Genomic DNA, 15,412 nt, shown 5'->3' with positions numbered 1-15,412 from the left:
TTGGCCTGTGACCGTGCTATGGGTGTAAACTGTGTTTCATGGTCCTGCTGTGCTGGTGTGTCCCCAGTTTCATGATAGAATGAGTGGTGTTGGTCCCAGGCACTCAGTCCATTCGTCATGGCAGATTTAACCCAATTCCAGTGTGTTCCAGGGATGGGTATTGTCCTTCTTTCCACTCCTTGCTTCCTCCTTCTCCTACCTTGTCTATTTCCTCTAATTGGCTTACAAATTACCAAAAGATTATTTCCCACTCTCATTTTGCTGTGTGAAGTTATCTTACTTGGAATTCAACTGCCTCATCCTGGTTTTGGGGGGTGTCTTGTGGGGAACATGGGCCCAAGTCAAGAGACGGAAATCTTCTCTAAAGATAGCACTGAGGTGGTCAACACAATTTTTCCCTTGTTTACTTCCCAGGAGCCTTTCCTTCCATTGAAGAGATCCCTGAAAACGTGGTTCACGACCACGAAAAGAATGGCCTCCCTCGCCTTTCCTCCTTCAGCAACGCAGAAATTCAGAAGCGGTAGGAACAGGTTTCTGTGGGGAAGGGCATTTTGATAAAACCCCAGGCCCCGTTCCATGCTTGCCCTGTGTCCCAAGGACTCCTTGCGTGGTCGAGAGGCAGCCGAGCGTGTGTCCAGAGTTCAGTGCACTTAAATTCAGAAGTCTTGATGAGAATTTCAGAACAACTGTCCACCCTTATCTTTGTGCAGCCCATTAAGATGAAGGTTGTTATATCATTTTCCTAATAGAAATGAGTGGTTGATTTTGTCTTGCTTTGAGTATGTTAAATTATATGGACTTCTTGCTAAATACAATCATTATTTCATAAGAAGTGTGTTTAGGTTGCACAGAAATCCCACTTAGTTTTTTTTATTTTTCCCAAGAGTGTTATCCCTGCTTCCACGGTAACTGCCCCAGGAGTGCTGGTGTGGACCGGACCTAGCACAGACTGGGAGACTGACGCCAGCAGTCACAGCAAGGATGGGCACTGGCTTTTGCAAATTAGTTAGCTAATAAATTTAAAATTTCTCTTTATGAGTTATGAAATGGCCCCATATGACAATGTTTAAAAGGGATAAGAAAGTCAGGGACCAACTGAACTTTACCCTCTCTCACTCTTCAGCACCTTTTCATTGGTTCCAGCCCTGGGTACGCATTCTTCCCACCCTTCAGTTTGTAGGCGCTAAATGCCAGGGCCAGCATCTGGGCCAGGGCTGTCCTGTTACCTTCCTGAGTGCCTATGTCTTGTGGCTTTTATGAGAGGAAATGAGTCAAGTCCTGGGAGCACTGTGCGCAGTTTCTGGCCTGGAGGAAGCACACTTACAACAACAGCGTCCTCACTGTTTTGTCTTCGCAGTCACCGCTGCAGGCCCTTTGCTCCCCGGCGCCACCATTACCTCTCCTGCAGGTCTCCCAGGCCACCTCTCCTGCCAGCTGGAGCCCGAAGCTTCCCTCTCCCTCATCTCCTACCACATCTTCCCATTTTTGCTGCTCCTGGCAATTTTGGATTGAATCTTTAGAGATATATAAAGTAACTTTCTCTGGCCTGAGCTTTTCTAACTCATTCAGGATTCCTGCCCGTAGGATTTTCTGCTCAAAGGCAAAACTTTTAAACATTCTTACAGTTTCGAAATACCCAAGTAAAACAAAACATAGGTTAAATAGATGTTTTTACTGAGTCCCCCGAGGGTGAGGGGGTGGTACTGTGGCCTTGGACAGTGACGGTGGCTGAGCCTGCCTTTGCTCACCCGAAGCCGGGGCTACTAACGGGCGGTGTTGGAGTGGGTTAAGGAGCAGGCACTCCGGGCTCGCCTGGCAAGGGTTCAGGACCCGGTGGCTGCTGTGCCGCTGTCATTGGCACCACCAACAGCATCCGCTTAACCTCTTGGTTCTCTTCATTTTTTTTCTTCAGCTTGAAAACCTACTTCAAGTTTTTTATTGTAAGAGATCCCTTCGAAAGACTGATTTCTGCTTTTAAGGATAAATTTGTTCACAATCCCCGCTTTGAGCCTTGGTACAGGCATGAGATTGCCCCCGGCATCATCAGGAAATACAGGAGGAACCGGACAGAGACCCGGGGCATCCAGTTTGAAGATTTTGTGCGCTACCTGGGCGATCCCAACCACAGGTGGCTGGACCTTCAGTTTGGGGACCACATTATTCACTGGGTGACGTATGTAGAACTGTGTGCGCCCTGCGAGATAACATACAGTGTGATTGGTCACCATGAGACCCTGGAGGACGATGCTCCTTACATCTTAAGGGAGGCCGGCATAGACCACCTGGTGTCATACCCCACCATCCCTCCGGGCATCACCGTGTATAACAGAACCAAGGTGGAGCGCTACTTTCTGGGCATCAGCAAGCGGGACGTCCGCCGCCTGTATGCCCGTTTCCAAGGGGACTTTAAGCTCTTTGGGTATCAGAAGCCAGATTTTTTGCTAAACTAATGCGTAGGACTGTGAATTCAGAAACCCTCGTTAGACCAGAGGCTAAGCAGAAGGGAACCTGTGCACAGGAACGATGCTTCCTCCATCACCCTCCTTAAGACTCCTGTGTCAGCGGTGGGCCCACAGGCGCCTCGGCCGATGAAGCTGCACCCTGACCGATGAAGCTGCACCCTGACCGTGACGGCGCAGTTTGAACAGCAGGTTCACTGAGGGCCTTCGTCCCCCACTCCCTGCCAATGCCAGTAGGTCTTTGCTCTCCTTAGGGAAAAGAACTACACGTTTGCAGTCTAAAGACCAGGAGGAAAAATTATATGGCACTAGGAGTCATTTCCCTCAGCTGTCAAGGAGGCGGGTGCACCACAGCTCCCCTAGATGGCGGAGATCGCCTAAATGGGGGGTCGCAGGAGTAGCACGCAGCACTTTCGGGAGACCTGAAAAGATGATGGTGTGCAGAAATTGCAGGGGCTAATGCAGGCCCAAATCTGCGTAATAAAATTACTCCCCTGGCCTTCATCTTGGCGCTGCTATACTCATAGAGGTAAACCATTCTGTCCATGACTGTCTTCTTCCTGTGACATTCAGGGGTGACCCAAAGGCACTTTTTGGCAGCCTATCTTTTCCGAATACATGTCTGCTTACTATCAGTTCATATTTCTGAGCCTCTGCCAGCCAAGTGATTATCTCATTCAGCCCTAGATATATAATTTTGGAAAGTGAGAGGAGTGTATATTCTTTCCACCTGAGAAAGCGAACATCTTTGGGGGCCTTAAAGTGGCATGGGAAAAGGAAGAGCTGGTTGGGTTCTGGAGCTCAGGCTGCTGTGGATTTGGGCCTGCCCGTCCTGATTGTTGTCCCTCTTCGTCTTTGTCCTGTCTGGATGGGCAGTGGGGACTTTTCTTCCTTTCTCCTCCGGGGCCCTCCCCTGGGGCTGAAGGCCAGCAGGGCAGCATTGCAGTCAGTGCAATTGACTCGTTTCGGTCTCATCTCAGCCAGCTGCTCACCACTGGACCTGTTTTTGATGGTGCCATCACCCTGGACTCTGAGTTGGATAGTGAGGTTCACCAGCAATAAAATCCTGGGCTGAGGCAGCCTCCAGTAATACATCTTCCAGGTACTGAGGAGCGAGCCACGGCCACTCTGTCAGGTGCCTTCTGACCCCGAGAGCCCTTGAGATAAGGGATTGTTTCCCTGTGACAAGTCCCAAGTGCCCATGAGCCCAGCTTTTCTTCTAGGCAACCTCAACCTTCCCTTTTTCAGAAGGGCTGCCTGAGTCTGTAAATGTGAAAGTAAACTAAATAAAAAATATGTCCAAACCTGACGTGTGCTGCCCTTCCAGGGAGGGTTTTCTTGGCCGTGCACGGTTCCCGAGGCCTGGCAACGGGGCGGGGGAGTGCAGTGGTGCTGGGACGGCAGCCGGTGACGGCCACCGCAGGGAAGGCTCAGTGAGCCTGCCGCAGGGCGGTCAGCGCGGCGGCCTTCCATGCTCAGTTGGCACGCGGAGGATATGACTTATTTTTCTATACAGTCTTGTCAAAGTCATTTCACACCTAATCAGCTGATTGATTACCTCTTTTATATTTGAAATATAACTGTGAATGCTACATGTGAACTTAAGGCCTTAAATTTATTCCTAACTTTTTTTTTTAAATAGCATTTTTTTCTGAAATAAGGGTTGGAAAGTTGGGTCCCCATGTGCTCCCTAGTCCTCTGGCTTTTAGATTTAGGTCGTTTTTCTTTGCATTTGGGTAATTTTCCTAACCAATTTTGCCAAGCAAGTAGGGATCGCCAGCAGAACATCTGGACATTTCATAGTATGTCCAAAGCATTTGTTCCCCACTGCCACCCCCTGCCCTGTGGCTCCTGTCCCCCCACAACTGCCCACCGCAGTCACCCTCCGCTGAAGTCATTCACTGCCTTCAGGTGCCCATTCTCCTGCCGCTGCAGGCAGGTGTTCCCCTTGCTGCCGTGCAGAAGGAGCTTTACAAATGCCACCTGGAGCTAACCTGGCTGGTTCCTTCCTAGAAATGAACACTCTGCCTATAGTGGAGACCTCTGTTGCCTGGCAGGTGTCTTCTGAGCAGCTGTCCCAACCTGTGCCCGCGCCTATTCCAGGAGCTGTCCTCGGGCCCCGAGCCTTCTCTGCTGACCTTGGACCTGCCGAAGGGGTGGGGCTGGAGGGCCCCCATGGACGGGGCCTGAAGACAGGTTTGGGGCTGAGGTGTCACCAAGGGTCAGGGCTCACAGCTTGTTCCCGGGGCAGAGACACCTCCAGTAAGGAGATGGGCAGCTAGAGGGGGTGGTGGATGGGAAATATCTAGGTGAGAACTGAGGAGTAACATTACGCCTAGATTTGAAGGAAGCATAAAAAGCAACTCTGCGTCCAAGAAGACATCTTAAGGCATGGAGGGCTGGTCCTAAATTTACAAATTTAACATTGGATTGACTTACTAGGCTTGTGTCATAAATCGCTTTCTCTTCCTGGATTTCTTTCCAGTCCACACATGTTAGTTTTATCGGTCTTATGTTGAAAACCATTACAGAGACATGTCCAGAGCTGAGATGAGGTTTGATGTGCACAGTGGCTGACTGCACACAGAGATGCTGCAGTTCGCGGCCATGAGGGATGTGAGGGACCCAGGCAGCGTCCCTCTCGGGGTCCTGAGAGCCAGAGCCTCTGGACAGGGAGGGGTCCCAGAGGGGTCCTCAGGGCTGTTGGTCCCCTCCCCCCACCCCGCTTCCCACTCTAAACCCCAGCATGACTGTTCAGCTGAAATCTCCACAAGCGGGGAAGAGCGGAAACCTGGATTGAAGAGGGGGAAATAAGATGGCAGGTAAATATGAGTCAGAGGAAGCCTTACCACCTGTTTGATGAACATGAAGTTGTTCAAGGTGCCTTTTTCAAGCCCCGCACCAGGGCTGTGAGGATCCAGAGCTACGCAGAACAGCAGGCTCAGGGGAAGTGACAGGTACACTGACTGGGAAGATGGAAGGGGTAGAGAGCAGGAATTACAGTTTTACTCTTTGCTCCCAAGCCAGTTTCCCTGTAAACTTAATAGTAGTTGCTTTGAAGGCATATAAGACAAGGCCTGGATTGGGAGTATAATGTTTGTAATGCGTTTCTCAAGGCTGAGTCACTTTGTTTACCTGATGTCTCAGTGGGCCTTGGTCAAAGCCGTTTTTAGTCTTATTTGCTATTGTCTGGAATCTTTAAGTGCTCGATTCTTGTAACTGCAAAGAATTTCCCAAATTTCTGGAATTTTTGTTTGTGCTTACCAGGTTATACTAGTCCATTCTCTCTCTCTCTTCCCACCATACATACCCCCTTCACAAATATGGAGAGGAACAATCAGTACACATTACCATTTTGCCTCTTCTCTAGTAGTCTGTTCTTTGTCATTCATATTATGACAGGTGACAGTTTCAGTCAGTATTTCTCCACCACATAACAACAGAACATGACTCTCAATCTTTCCAGTTCCCTCCCTCTCTCCCTTCCTTTCTTCTTTCCTTCATTTCAATCTCTTTCTTTTCTTTTTTTTCTTCTTCTCTTCTCTCTTTCTTTTTGCCAGCTCCTAACCACTAAACTTTCAGGTATTTTATGTTTCTGTAACTGCAGCACCAGTATCAAGATACAAAATTTCTTTATTAGATGACATTAGCTGATGTAACAAACATGAAGATTTCCGTAACTTAAACAATAAAATTATTTCTTGCACCCATAACAATCCAATGGTCTGTTCCTTGTAGGCAGGGATTTTTCCACTTTATGGCTCCATCATGTCCAAGGATCTCATGGTAAGAGTACAGAGCGCTGGGGACATAATGATGGACCAGTTGTGGAATTGGGCCACAGTCTTCATTGTTTTGGTACAGAGGAATTTCAAGGAGAGCAGAGTCTGCCTCCCCAGTCCTGTCCATATATGTCAAGGCAGATAAGCTAGGTCATCATCGTCCTGCAAGTCTGAGGGCTTGTGATTGCCAACAGAACATTGTATTAAATAAACCTAAATCCTGTTCACACTGCAAGGAAGCCTCAGGTCAGTTATCTATTATTGAAAAGAATTTTAAAATAGATATCGCCTCGTATTTCTTGCTCTCCTTTACCCCAAATCAGCCACTTCCCCTCTTCCCACCCAAGAGTGTATGACTCTTAAGGTTAGGGACGTTTCCCATATATTACCATGGCTGCAGATCCTGAACACAGTACGTGCTCCATGAATGTTGAATCAACCAGGTATAGTCATTGAGAACAGTGTTTTTCTACAGGGATACTCATTGACCCCCTTGGTTACACATCTGCTGCACACCTGGGCATGGCTGCCGCAGCCATTACATTTCCTTCCTCTCCAGATGCCTGCACTTGACTGCGGAGCAGCGATTGGTGGGCACTGCTTCTACCCCACCCCAATGCTTGAGAAGAGAGGTGCTAAATAAAGGGATGTGCACACATAGAGAAGCCAGTTTCTTTTTTTATTTTATTTATTTATTTTTAGAGAGAAGGGAAATGAGGGAGAAAGGGAGAGAAACATCAATGTGTGGTTGCCTCTCATGTGTCCCCTACTGGGGACCTGGCCTGCAACCTAGGCATGTGCCCTGACTGGAAATCTAACCGGAAACCCTTTGCTTCATAGGCCCGTGCTCAATCTACTCCAGCCAGGGCCCAGTTTCTAAATGTATGCTCTTATAGGGTGTGCTTTGCCTTTTCCCTTAGGAAAGTGCCCTATGTAAAAGAATAATAACAATTTGCACTTTCATTTTGTAAAGTAACAGTGTAAGATACACTTTACAACTTCGGTATTCTGTACATGCTAGCACAATGATCTGAGAATGCTCGGCAGCTCAACTCAGGTCACAGTACTGATCTTTCTGTCTCTATCGGTTTGCCTTTAACAGATGTTTCACATAAATGGAATCACACAGTATGTAAATTCTTCAGTATGGCCTCTTTCCCTTAGCAGAGTCTTTTAGGTTCATCCATATTGTCATGTGTCAATATTTCGTTCCTTTTACTGCTGAGTGGGTATTCCATCTTGTGGAAATACCACATTTTGTTTATTTATTCACCATTTCATGGATATTTGGATTGTTTAAATTGTTTGGCTCTTATAAATCATGCTGATATGAACATATACATTCAAGTCTTTGTGTATGTATGTTTCATTTGGGTAGATACCTAAGCATGGAATTGGTGGTCATAGATAGATATTGTTTAATAAAAGGATAAACCAATGTAATGATTTTAAAGAAGTTTCTAAAGGGCAAAAATACTAGAACCAACCTTCATGTTACATAGAGAGTGAAGCTAAAGAACTACCCATAGCAATTCCACTGCACGATTGTCTACAAACTGGAAGAATAATAAAATCCTCAGCGATGCATTCTAGTCTTTATTTGGTCAGTAGATATTAGATATAGTGGCCAAGCCTGTAGACTTCTGGGCCAGTGACCACCCAGGCCAGGAGAGCTGGGAGGCTTCAGGACCTGCTCTGGAAAGCAGCGGTGACAGTCTGTTTTCTCCTCCCTTGCCCCTCAACAAAAACTACATGAAACCTCATGGTTAATTTCATTTAATTTTCTGATGTTTTACAATTTTTGCCACTCCAATTATGGTATCTGTCACTGATCTTCAAAATAGACAGTTGTGGAAATGCATGAAATTTTGAATAAATCGAAACTGGTTCTTGAGGAGAAAAGTGTCAGGGACCTCTGAACTGCATAGCATTCATTATGTACGCTTCCAAGTATGCGAGAAGAGAAATAGGATGGCAGAAGTGAGAATACCTATTTTATGGTTGGGGACATCAAAGAAGGAGCTGCACAAGGTAAGGGGTCCTGGGGCCGCCCCTTATAACCTGCCCCGTTGCAGTAGTTCAGCCAGAGTTGTTTCACCATCGTCCACCAGGGGGCGCTGCTTCCTATGTTAGTTCTCCCTAAATCCACATTCCCTTCGTGTGAACAGGGAAACTCACTAAGATAGTCTTAGAAGCTGCAACGACAGTACAAAACACTACTGTACTGAAATTGGGCCCAGAACAAACATGGTCAGGTTTTCTCTACTGAAAAGCTAGAGAGTAGGAAATCAAACTAAGTCTACAGAGAGCTTGCCAGCAATCTCAGAGCTGTGGAAAAAGAAGTTGTGTTGATTTCATTAAATCACAAGCCCTAAATACAAACAGTAGATTTCCTTCCCAGAAGAGAATTCTTAGTAAAAGGCTGCTGCTAAAGCCTGAAGGGGTTCTCATCTGTTTGTTTGTTTGTTTTTTGTTTGTTTTTTGTTTGTGCTGGTGGTTAGTTTTAAATCTGTAACCCCTTGTTTTGGTCTTTGAATGCCTTCACCATGATTTTACTAATGCTAAAACTTGCCCCAGTGATAGTTGGAATAATTCGAGATAACTCTCTGTGTCTTGTTCTGAAAGCAATGGGGGAACTGCCATGGGCAGCTATTCTGTTTGCTAAGGGCTGTCTCCGCCTGCAGTGCAGAAAGCAGCTGTCTATCACACAGGGCTCAGCTGCCTCAGCCTGAACACACACTCTTTAGGGGTTTGGTGGGGGTTCTATAAAAAAAAATCTTTCTCAATACCTGTCCACAATTTTACACTTATCAGCATCAACAAAACCCAGGTATGAGTAATTTTCCTGTTCAACAATCTTGTGAACTTCAAATTATTCTACAGAATGAACTTTTTTGCTTAATAAGAACCCAGAAAACATAGTAATCTATATAGACATAGTCATCAATTGAACCCTGGGTGGTGTGGCTCAGTTGGTTGGAGCATCGTCCCATAACTGAAGGGTTGCAGGTCTGATTCCTAGACAGGGCACATGCCTGGGTTGTGGGTTTGTTCCCAGGTTCGGGAGCCTATGGGAAGCAACCAATTGATGATTCTCTCTCACATCGATGTTTTTCGATCTCCCTTCCTCTATCTCCCCCTCTCTCTAAAATCATTTTTTTAAATGTCCTTGGGTAATGAATAAAAAGGATGCAGAAAAAGTTTTGTGTGAGATATATATGTATGTATATATCTGTGTATGTACCTGTGTGTCTATCTGTACACAGATACACACATGTACATATATCTGTGTGTAATTTAGGTTAGCTTCAGTAAGCCTACCATTTCCATTCTTGGCAAACATAAAATGTATGCTTTGTTTTTATGTGAATCCCTTTGTTTTCATTCTTTAAAAGCTTTGTCCTCTATTCACTGACTGGTATCTTGCTTTCCCTGTTACCTATCATGTACACATTCCAATGACAAACTTCAACCTCTGTTCCATGAGATCACTGTCTCCCCTGCAGGAAAGCCACAGCATCCCATTGATTCTGCCTTCTCAGTATTAATAGAAGATAGCTTTTAAAAATGTAGGTAGTGCCCTGGCTGGCATGGCTCAGTTGACTGGGTGTGATCGTGCAAAGTGAAAGTTCCCAGGTTCACTTTCCAGTCAGGTAACAGGCCTGGGTTGTGGGCTCGGCCCCTGGTTGGGGCGTGTGTGAGGGGCAATCCATCTATGTTTCTCTTACACATCAATGTTTCTCTCCCTCTCCTTCTTCCTCCCTTCCCCTATAAATAATTAATAAATAAATATCTTTTTAAAAATAAGAAATAAAAATGTAGGTGGGAACCCACCAGTCATCTGCAGAGGCCGTGGTGGGTGTGGTCCTTTAAACAATGAGTGGAGAGTCAGGAGTGCAGTGAGGGAGCTGAGAAGTGGGTACCAGGCCCAGAAAGAGCTGTGAATGCAGATGATGCAGAAGGAGTAGGTTTGTTTTATGCCTCCCCCCACCGCCCACTGCTTGCTTTTTCACCAGATGATTCTGGAGAATGAAAACAAATAGCCTGGAGGTATATGAAACTGAGTTATATATTTAAGAACTACTTTGTAAAGAAGATTTACCAGGAAGGTACAGAAAGGAATGGTTCAGAGAAATTTTCATTGTAATGCTGTACAGGCTCAGTTTCAAGGAGCTCCAATGGGGAAAAAGGCCACAGAGCTTTTGTCCAATCAACATCCTCATACTGTTTCACCAGGAACTCCAGGAACACCAATGATGGCTTGTTTCTGCTTTTGGCCACAAGTTCTGAGCTTTAAGAATGGTGGTTCTACAGAAACCCACACCATCTCCTGCTCACTGTGTCACAGATAGTTGGGGTGTTTCCACACCTTATTTTTCTTTTTTTTCACACCTTATTTTTATACTGCATGAATCCTATGACCGATTTAAAGAAAAAAAATCTTGGGGACGGGTCCAAAGTAGCAGCACAGGAGACCTTGAACTCAACTCCGCTCGTGGATCTGTAATTATAGCTACATTTTATGGATTGGTTCCCTCTGAAAACTAGATGAACTTGCTCCTTCATGACAGAGATAACCACATCGAGATGAGTGGGAGAGGCCGAGACTCGTTCGCACCAAGAACAACCCCATCCTTGGTCGGGTGACACGCGGTAGGGAGGGATCTCTTTAGTCTGGTGCATGGTCCAGCAGAGCGAGTGGTCTATGGCCTACACCGGGCACCCCAACACTTGGAATCTCCACCACGGAGATGAGAGCCCAAAACATCTGGCTTAGAAAACCAAGGGGACTGATGTCTAAGGGGCCCAAAGGGCAATAGGAAACCGAGATCCTCCTTTGAAAGGACTTGCTGAGGTCTCACTAGCCCCAGGACCCAGCACAAAAGCAGAAATTTGAAAAGCACCTAGTGTATGTATGAAGGATATTCATTTGCTGATATTAAAGCACCTTCTGGAGGAGCGGTGGACAGTTGAAACTCTGGAGACACAGGCGCTGGCGGATGCTATGTTTGTTTTCCACTTGTCCTGCTAACACGGGGGCGAGCTTGGACATGGCATGCTTCTGCCCGTGGGGGCAGTTGCAGCATTCCCCACTCCTGGCTGGGGCCGGCAAGTGCAAACAGTCATGGCATTCTCCCGCACCCGCGCTGAAGATGGCAGGCATGCGCAGTGAAGACACTCCCTCACTCGCTGGCGTAGTATAGCATTTATGTAGTATGTGGCGAGCAGTAAGGTCTGGGAAGTATGCCCTGCCTCGACCTACAACACAGGCTACTCCCAATTTCCAGGTGGCCAGGTGGAAGTCCACTTGCAGAAAAACAAACATCAAGGTGGAAACAAGACCACAGTCAGCCCTTGATTATCCAGGAACGAAGTAACTGTGACAGGTACAGCAGGAACCTGCATCAGAGGGGCTGATCTCCCCAGCAGGCACTTCTAATCAGGCTGATAATTGGACGTCAGCTAATTATAATGCATTTCCACTATCACAGTCCAAAAGAAGAGAGCCAGCAGACTGGGTGAGCAGCCCAGGAATCACACTCCTCCGTTAGGGAGGGAAAATGGGGTGAGACCTGAAGCCCAGCCACCCTGGTTGCCCTGGGAGGGAGCCAAGACTAACCAGGAAAGATGCGCTTACCTGGTTATGCCGAGCTTCGACCATAGTTAATCCACAACATGCGACCAAAACAATGCAGAGGTGATAGCACTCGGTAAGGTAATTCCTGAAGGTGAACTCCTGAGGGACCCCATCATGACAAAAGAGGGTCTCCAGCAATCTGGCTCTGGGGTGCTTACCCACTGCTCTGCCCAGGCTCTCCATGTGGAAGGGTCAAGCCCTGTGACCTCTGCTGTGTTCATGACGTGTAATCTGGCCTCTCATAACTGAGAGCACCCACTATAGATGCTTTAAATTACTCCCAACCTTGATATAATTTTGGTCACTCTAATGATGGTAATCCTTCTATCTGACCTTTTATATTTTATGTAGCACTTTCATGTACACTAGCTCATTGGATCCTGAAAACAGCTCTGGGGACTAGATGGAACACTGGTCATTGCCTCATTTATAGATGAGTGAATTGCACCCCAAATTACATAGTAACAGTTACAATAAAGACTGGAATCCATGTTTCTTTATTCCCAGGCAAGTCATCTTTCCATCATATGGCATGGGTTGACTATTGTTCTTAATGACCACTGCGGTGTGCTGGAATAGTTTTAAATTAATCTTGTTAAATGAAGAGCCTGTGAAAAACCTGAAGTACCAATTTCTTTCCTTTTGGAATTCCTGAGGCCAGAAAAGCTGTTTGCTTTAGTAGTTTTCTTCCATGTGTTTGTTTCACCTATTACCCAGTTTAAAGTTATATTGATCTGAAGAGTGGAAGAATTGTTTTTATTTCCCTAATAAATATTGAGTGTGTGGGATAGTTTATTTCCTATTATTCTGTGCATTCCAAATTCTATCTATTTATCCACGTGACTCTTCAACTATGTACTCCATCTTTCCGTCTGGAGGCACGTTCTGGACCTACAGCAGCGAATGGATCCCAAACAGAGGGTAGAATTCTCTGAGTTTAGGAAGCAGAGATTGGATGACAAGCAACTGGAAGCTGCGGTACAGAGTACAAGAGAAGAGAGAGATACAAAATTAAAGACAGAAAGAGCTACAGAAATTTGCATGGGTGTCCCCTTGAGTCTTTCCCGAATAATGTGATGTGCAGGATGAGACTCCATGAGGCAGAGCAAGTAGAGATCAGAGAACAAGGAGCTTAATGGTTCCCAGAGCTCACGCCGTCCTAGGAATTATGCAGACCCACCATTATCCAGAGTGAAAGTCCTCCTTAATCGTCCTGGTACTCAGTAGAGAGCCCCAAAAGAGCCACAGCGTAGAAGTGGGGCTAGTCTATCCCTAAAATAAAGGTATCCCTAGAGCCATCATAACAAATCTTAAAAGAAGCCTCAAAAGGGACTGAAAGTAACTTAACCTGCTACCAGAACAATGGCCACACTTTTTAAAAAATCCTCACCCAAGATCATTTTTTTCATTGCTTTTAGATAGAGGAAGGGAGAGAGATAAACATCAATTGGTTGCCTCCCGGACATGCCCAGATGGGCCTGGACCAGGAATTGTATGCACCTGGACCAGGGGTTGAACCTGCAACCTAGGTATGTATGTGCCCTGACCAGGAATCAAACCCAATACCTTTCAGTTATGGGATGACCAACCAACTTAGTCACACTGGCCAGGGCAATATGCTACACCTTTCAAAGAAAACAAAATCCAGATGCTCATCAAAGCAAAAATTAACAATTTCCAGCATCCAATTAATAATTGCTAGATGTGGCCTTGACTGGTGTGTCTCAGTGGATTGAGTGCCGGCCTGTAAACTGAAATGTCCCCGGTTTGATTCCCAGTCAGGGCACATACCTGGGTTGTAGGTCAGGTCCCCAGTTGGGAGCATGCAAGACACAACCAGTTGATGTATGTCTCACACATTCATGTTTCTCTCCCTCTCTTTCTCCTTCCCCTCCCCCCACTCTAAAAGTTAATAAATAAAATCTTTTAAAAAAAGAATGGTTAGATATGCCCTGAAACAGAAAATAAGTGACTCTTAACTAGGAGAAAAATAATTATTATAATTATGCTTAAGTGTTTAAAAGTAAATATTCATATAGTAAGTGGAAAAGTGTATAAAAGAACAAAATGGAATCTGTAGAGATTAAAACCAACATCTGGAAATTTTTTAAAATCACCAGATGGGAAAAAGAAATCATTGATTAGGCCCTGAAGGAGAAAAGATTAGTGAGCTTGAAGCATTAGCAATAGACAGCAATTATTAACTATCCACCAGGAAGCATGGAAAGATAAAAGGCTGAAAACAAGGAAACAGGGTCTCCGTGACTTCTGTGGCAATATCAAATAGTCTACCATGCATGTAATTGGAATACCAGAGGAGAAAAAGAAGGATAGAAACATATATTTGAAGAAATAATGGCCCCTGAACCCCCAAATTTGATTTTAACTATACACCCACAAGTCTAGCAAGCACACTAAATTCCAAGAAAGGCAAACACAAAGAAAACCACTCTAAGACACATAAGATTTCTAAAAAAAAAAAAAAAAAAAAGAGTGAGAGAGAAAAGTTTAAGAGCAATTAGAAGAATAAAAGAACATACATAAAGGGGAACAAAAATAAGAATGATCACGTATTTATTTTTTTTAATCCTCACCTGAAGGTATGTTTCTATCGATTTTTTTTGAGAGAGAGAAAAACATCAATGAGAGAGAGAAACATTGACTGGTTGCCTTCCATATGCGCCTCGAGCAGGTGTCAAACTCACAACCTTTTTGTGTATGGGATGATGCTCCAACCAACTCAGCCACCCAGCCAGGGCATAATCACAGATTTCTTATCAGAAATTATGCAAGCTAAAAAAAAAATAGAATCACGTCTTTAAAGTGCTGAAAGAAAGTAACTTTCAACATAGAATTCTGTGCTCATAAAATATAGTTTTCAAAAATGAAGGCAAAGAATTTTTTCAGAAAAAATCTAGGACATATAGTACAAAAGGGGGTGTGTGGAGAATGTAAAGTGTGTGGTTTAACATTTTTTGCCTTATTACTGAGCTGATAAAATCATCTATAATAAGCTGATGTAGCAGCCAGTATGAATGTTGTCAACTGTAAGTCAAATCAAAACCCTTCCAGAGCATCCCACCTCACTCAAGATAAAGGCCAAATCTCCACATCCCGTGAAATTGGACATAGTCTGAACTTCCTCCCTATTCCCACCACTGTGACCTCAGTTAATAATGCACTATCAGAAATGTATGCTTATGATCTTATTTCTTTTATAAAGTTTCATCATGAATTTGTGATTACCTTTTCTCTGGAAAGTATGAAGTATGCCTTTTTAAGGTACAAGGCACATACCAAATAATGTCAGCTTCCTTTACCTTGTCTGTAATTCACTCTAACACGACACAAAATTTCTCAAAGTTCCCATCACTCCTACTCTGCCAAATGGTCCTTCCTTCTTGATTAGAATTAAAGCTGGAACAGAAGTTCTGGCTCATTGCCTTAACTTTGAAAATAACTTTTTTTAATGGAAATAAATAGCCTAAAATAAATCACTCTACTTGAGCAGACTTCCAGCAGCTGTGAAAATA

The 15,412-nt window shown here is 44.9% G+C and overlaps 1 protein-coding gene across 9 annotated transcripts in view; it reads left to right on the top strand.

Annotated features, from left to right (window-relative positions):
- CHST10 (carbohydrate sulfotransferase 10) overlaps positions 1–3,768 on the top strand; it is a 31,585-nt gene extending 27,817 nt beyond the window's left edge. For all 9 annotated transcript variants that reach the window (XM_053664629.1, XM_053664628.1, XM_053664627.1 and 6 more), the window contains 2 exons: positions 415–520; positions 1,913–3,768. In XM_053664629.1, the coding sequence (XP_053520604.1) occupies positions 415–520; positions 1,913–2,450 (644 nt within the window). In that variant the 3' untranslated portion in view covers positions 2,451–3,768. The remainder of the gene's footprint in view (positions 1–414; positions 521–1,912) is intronic.
- The last annotated feature ends 11,644 nt before the right edge of the window (positions 3,769–15,412 follow it).

This window comes from Artibeus jamaicensis, unplaced genomic scaffold (genome assembly GCF_021234435.1).
Source record: "Artibeus jamaicensis isolate MK-2021 breed Jamaican fruit bat unplaced genomic scaffold, CSHL_Jam_final contig_384, whole genome shotgun sequence".
Classification (NCBI taxonomy): domain Eukaryota; kingdom Metazoa; phylum Chordata; class Mammalia; order Chiroptera; family Phyllostomidae; genus Artibeus; species Artibeus jamaicensis.
Note: the sequence above shows the minus strand (reverse complement) of the source record. Positions and strands in the feature narration are given on the sequence as shown.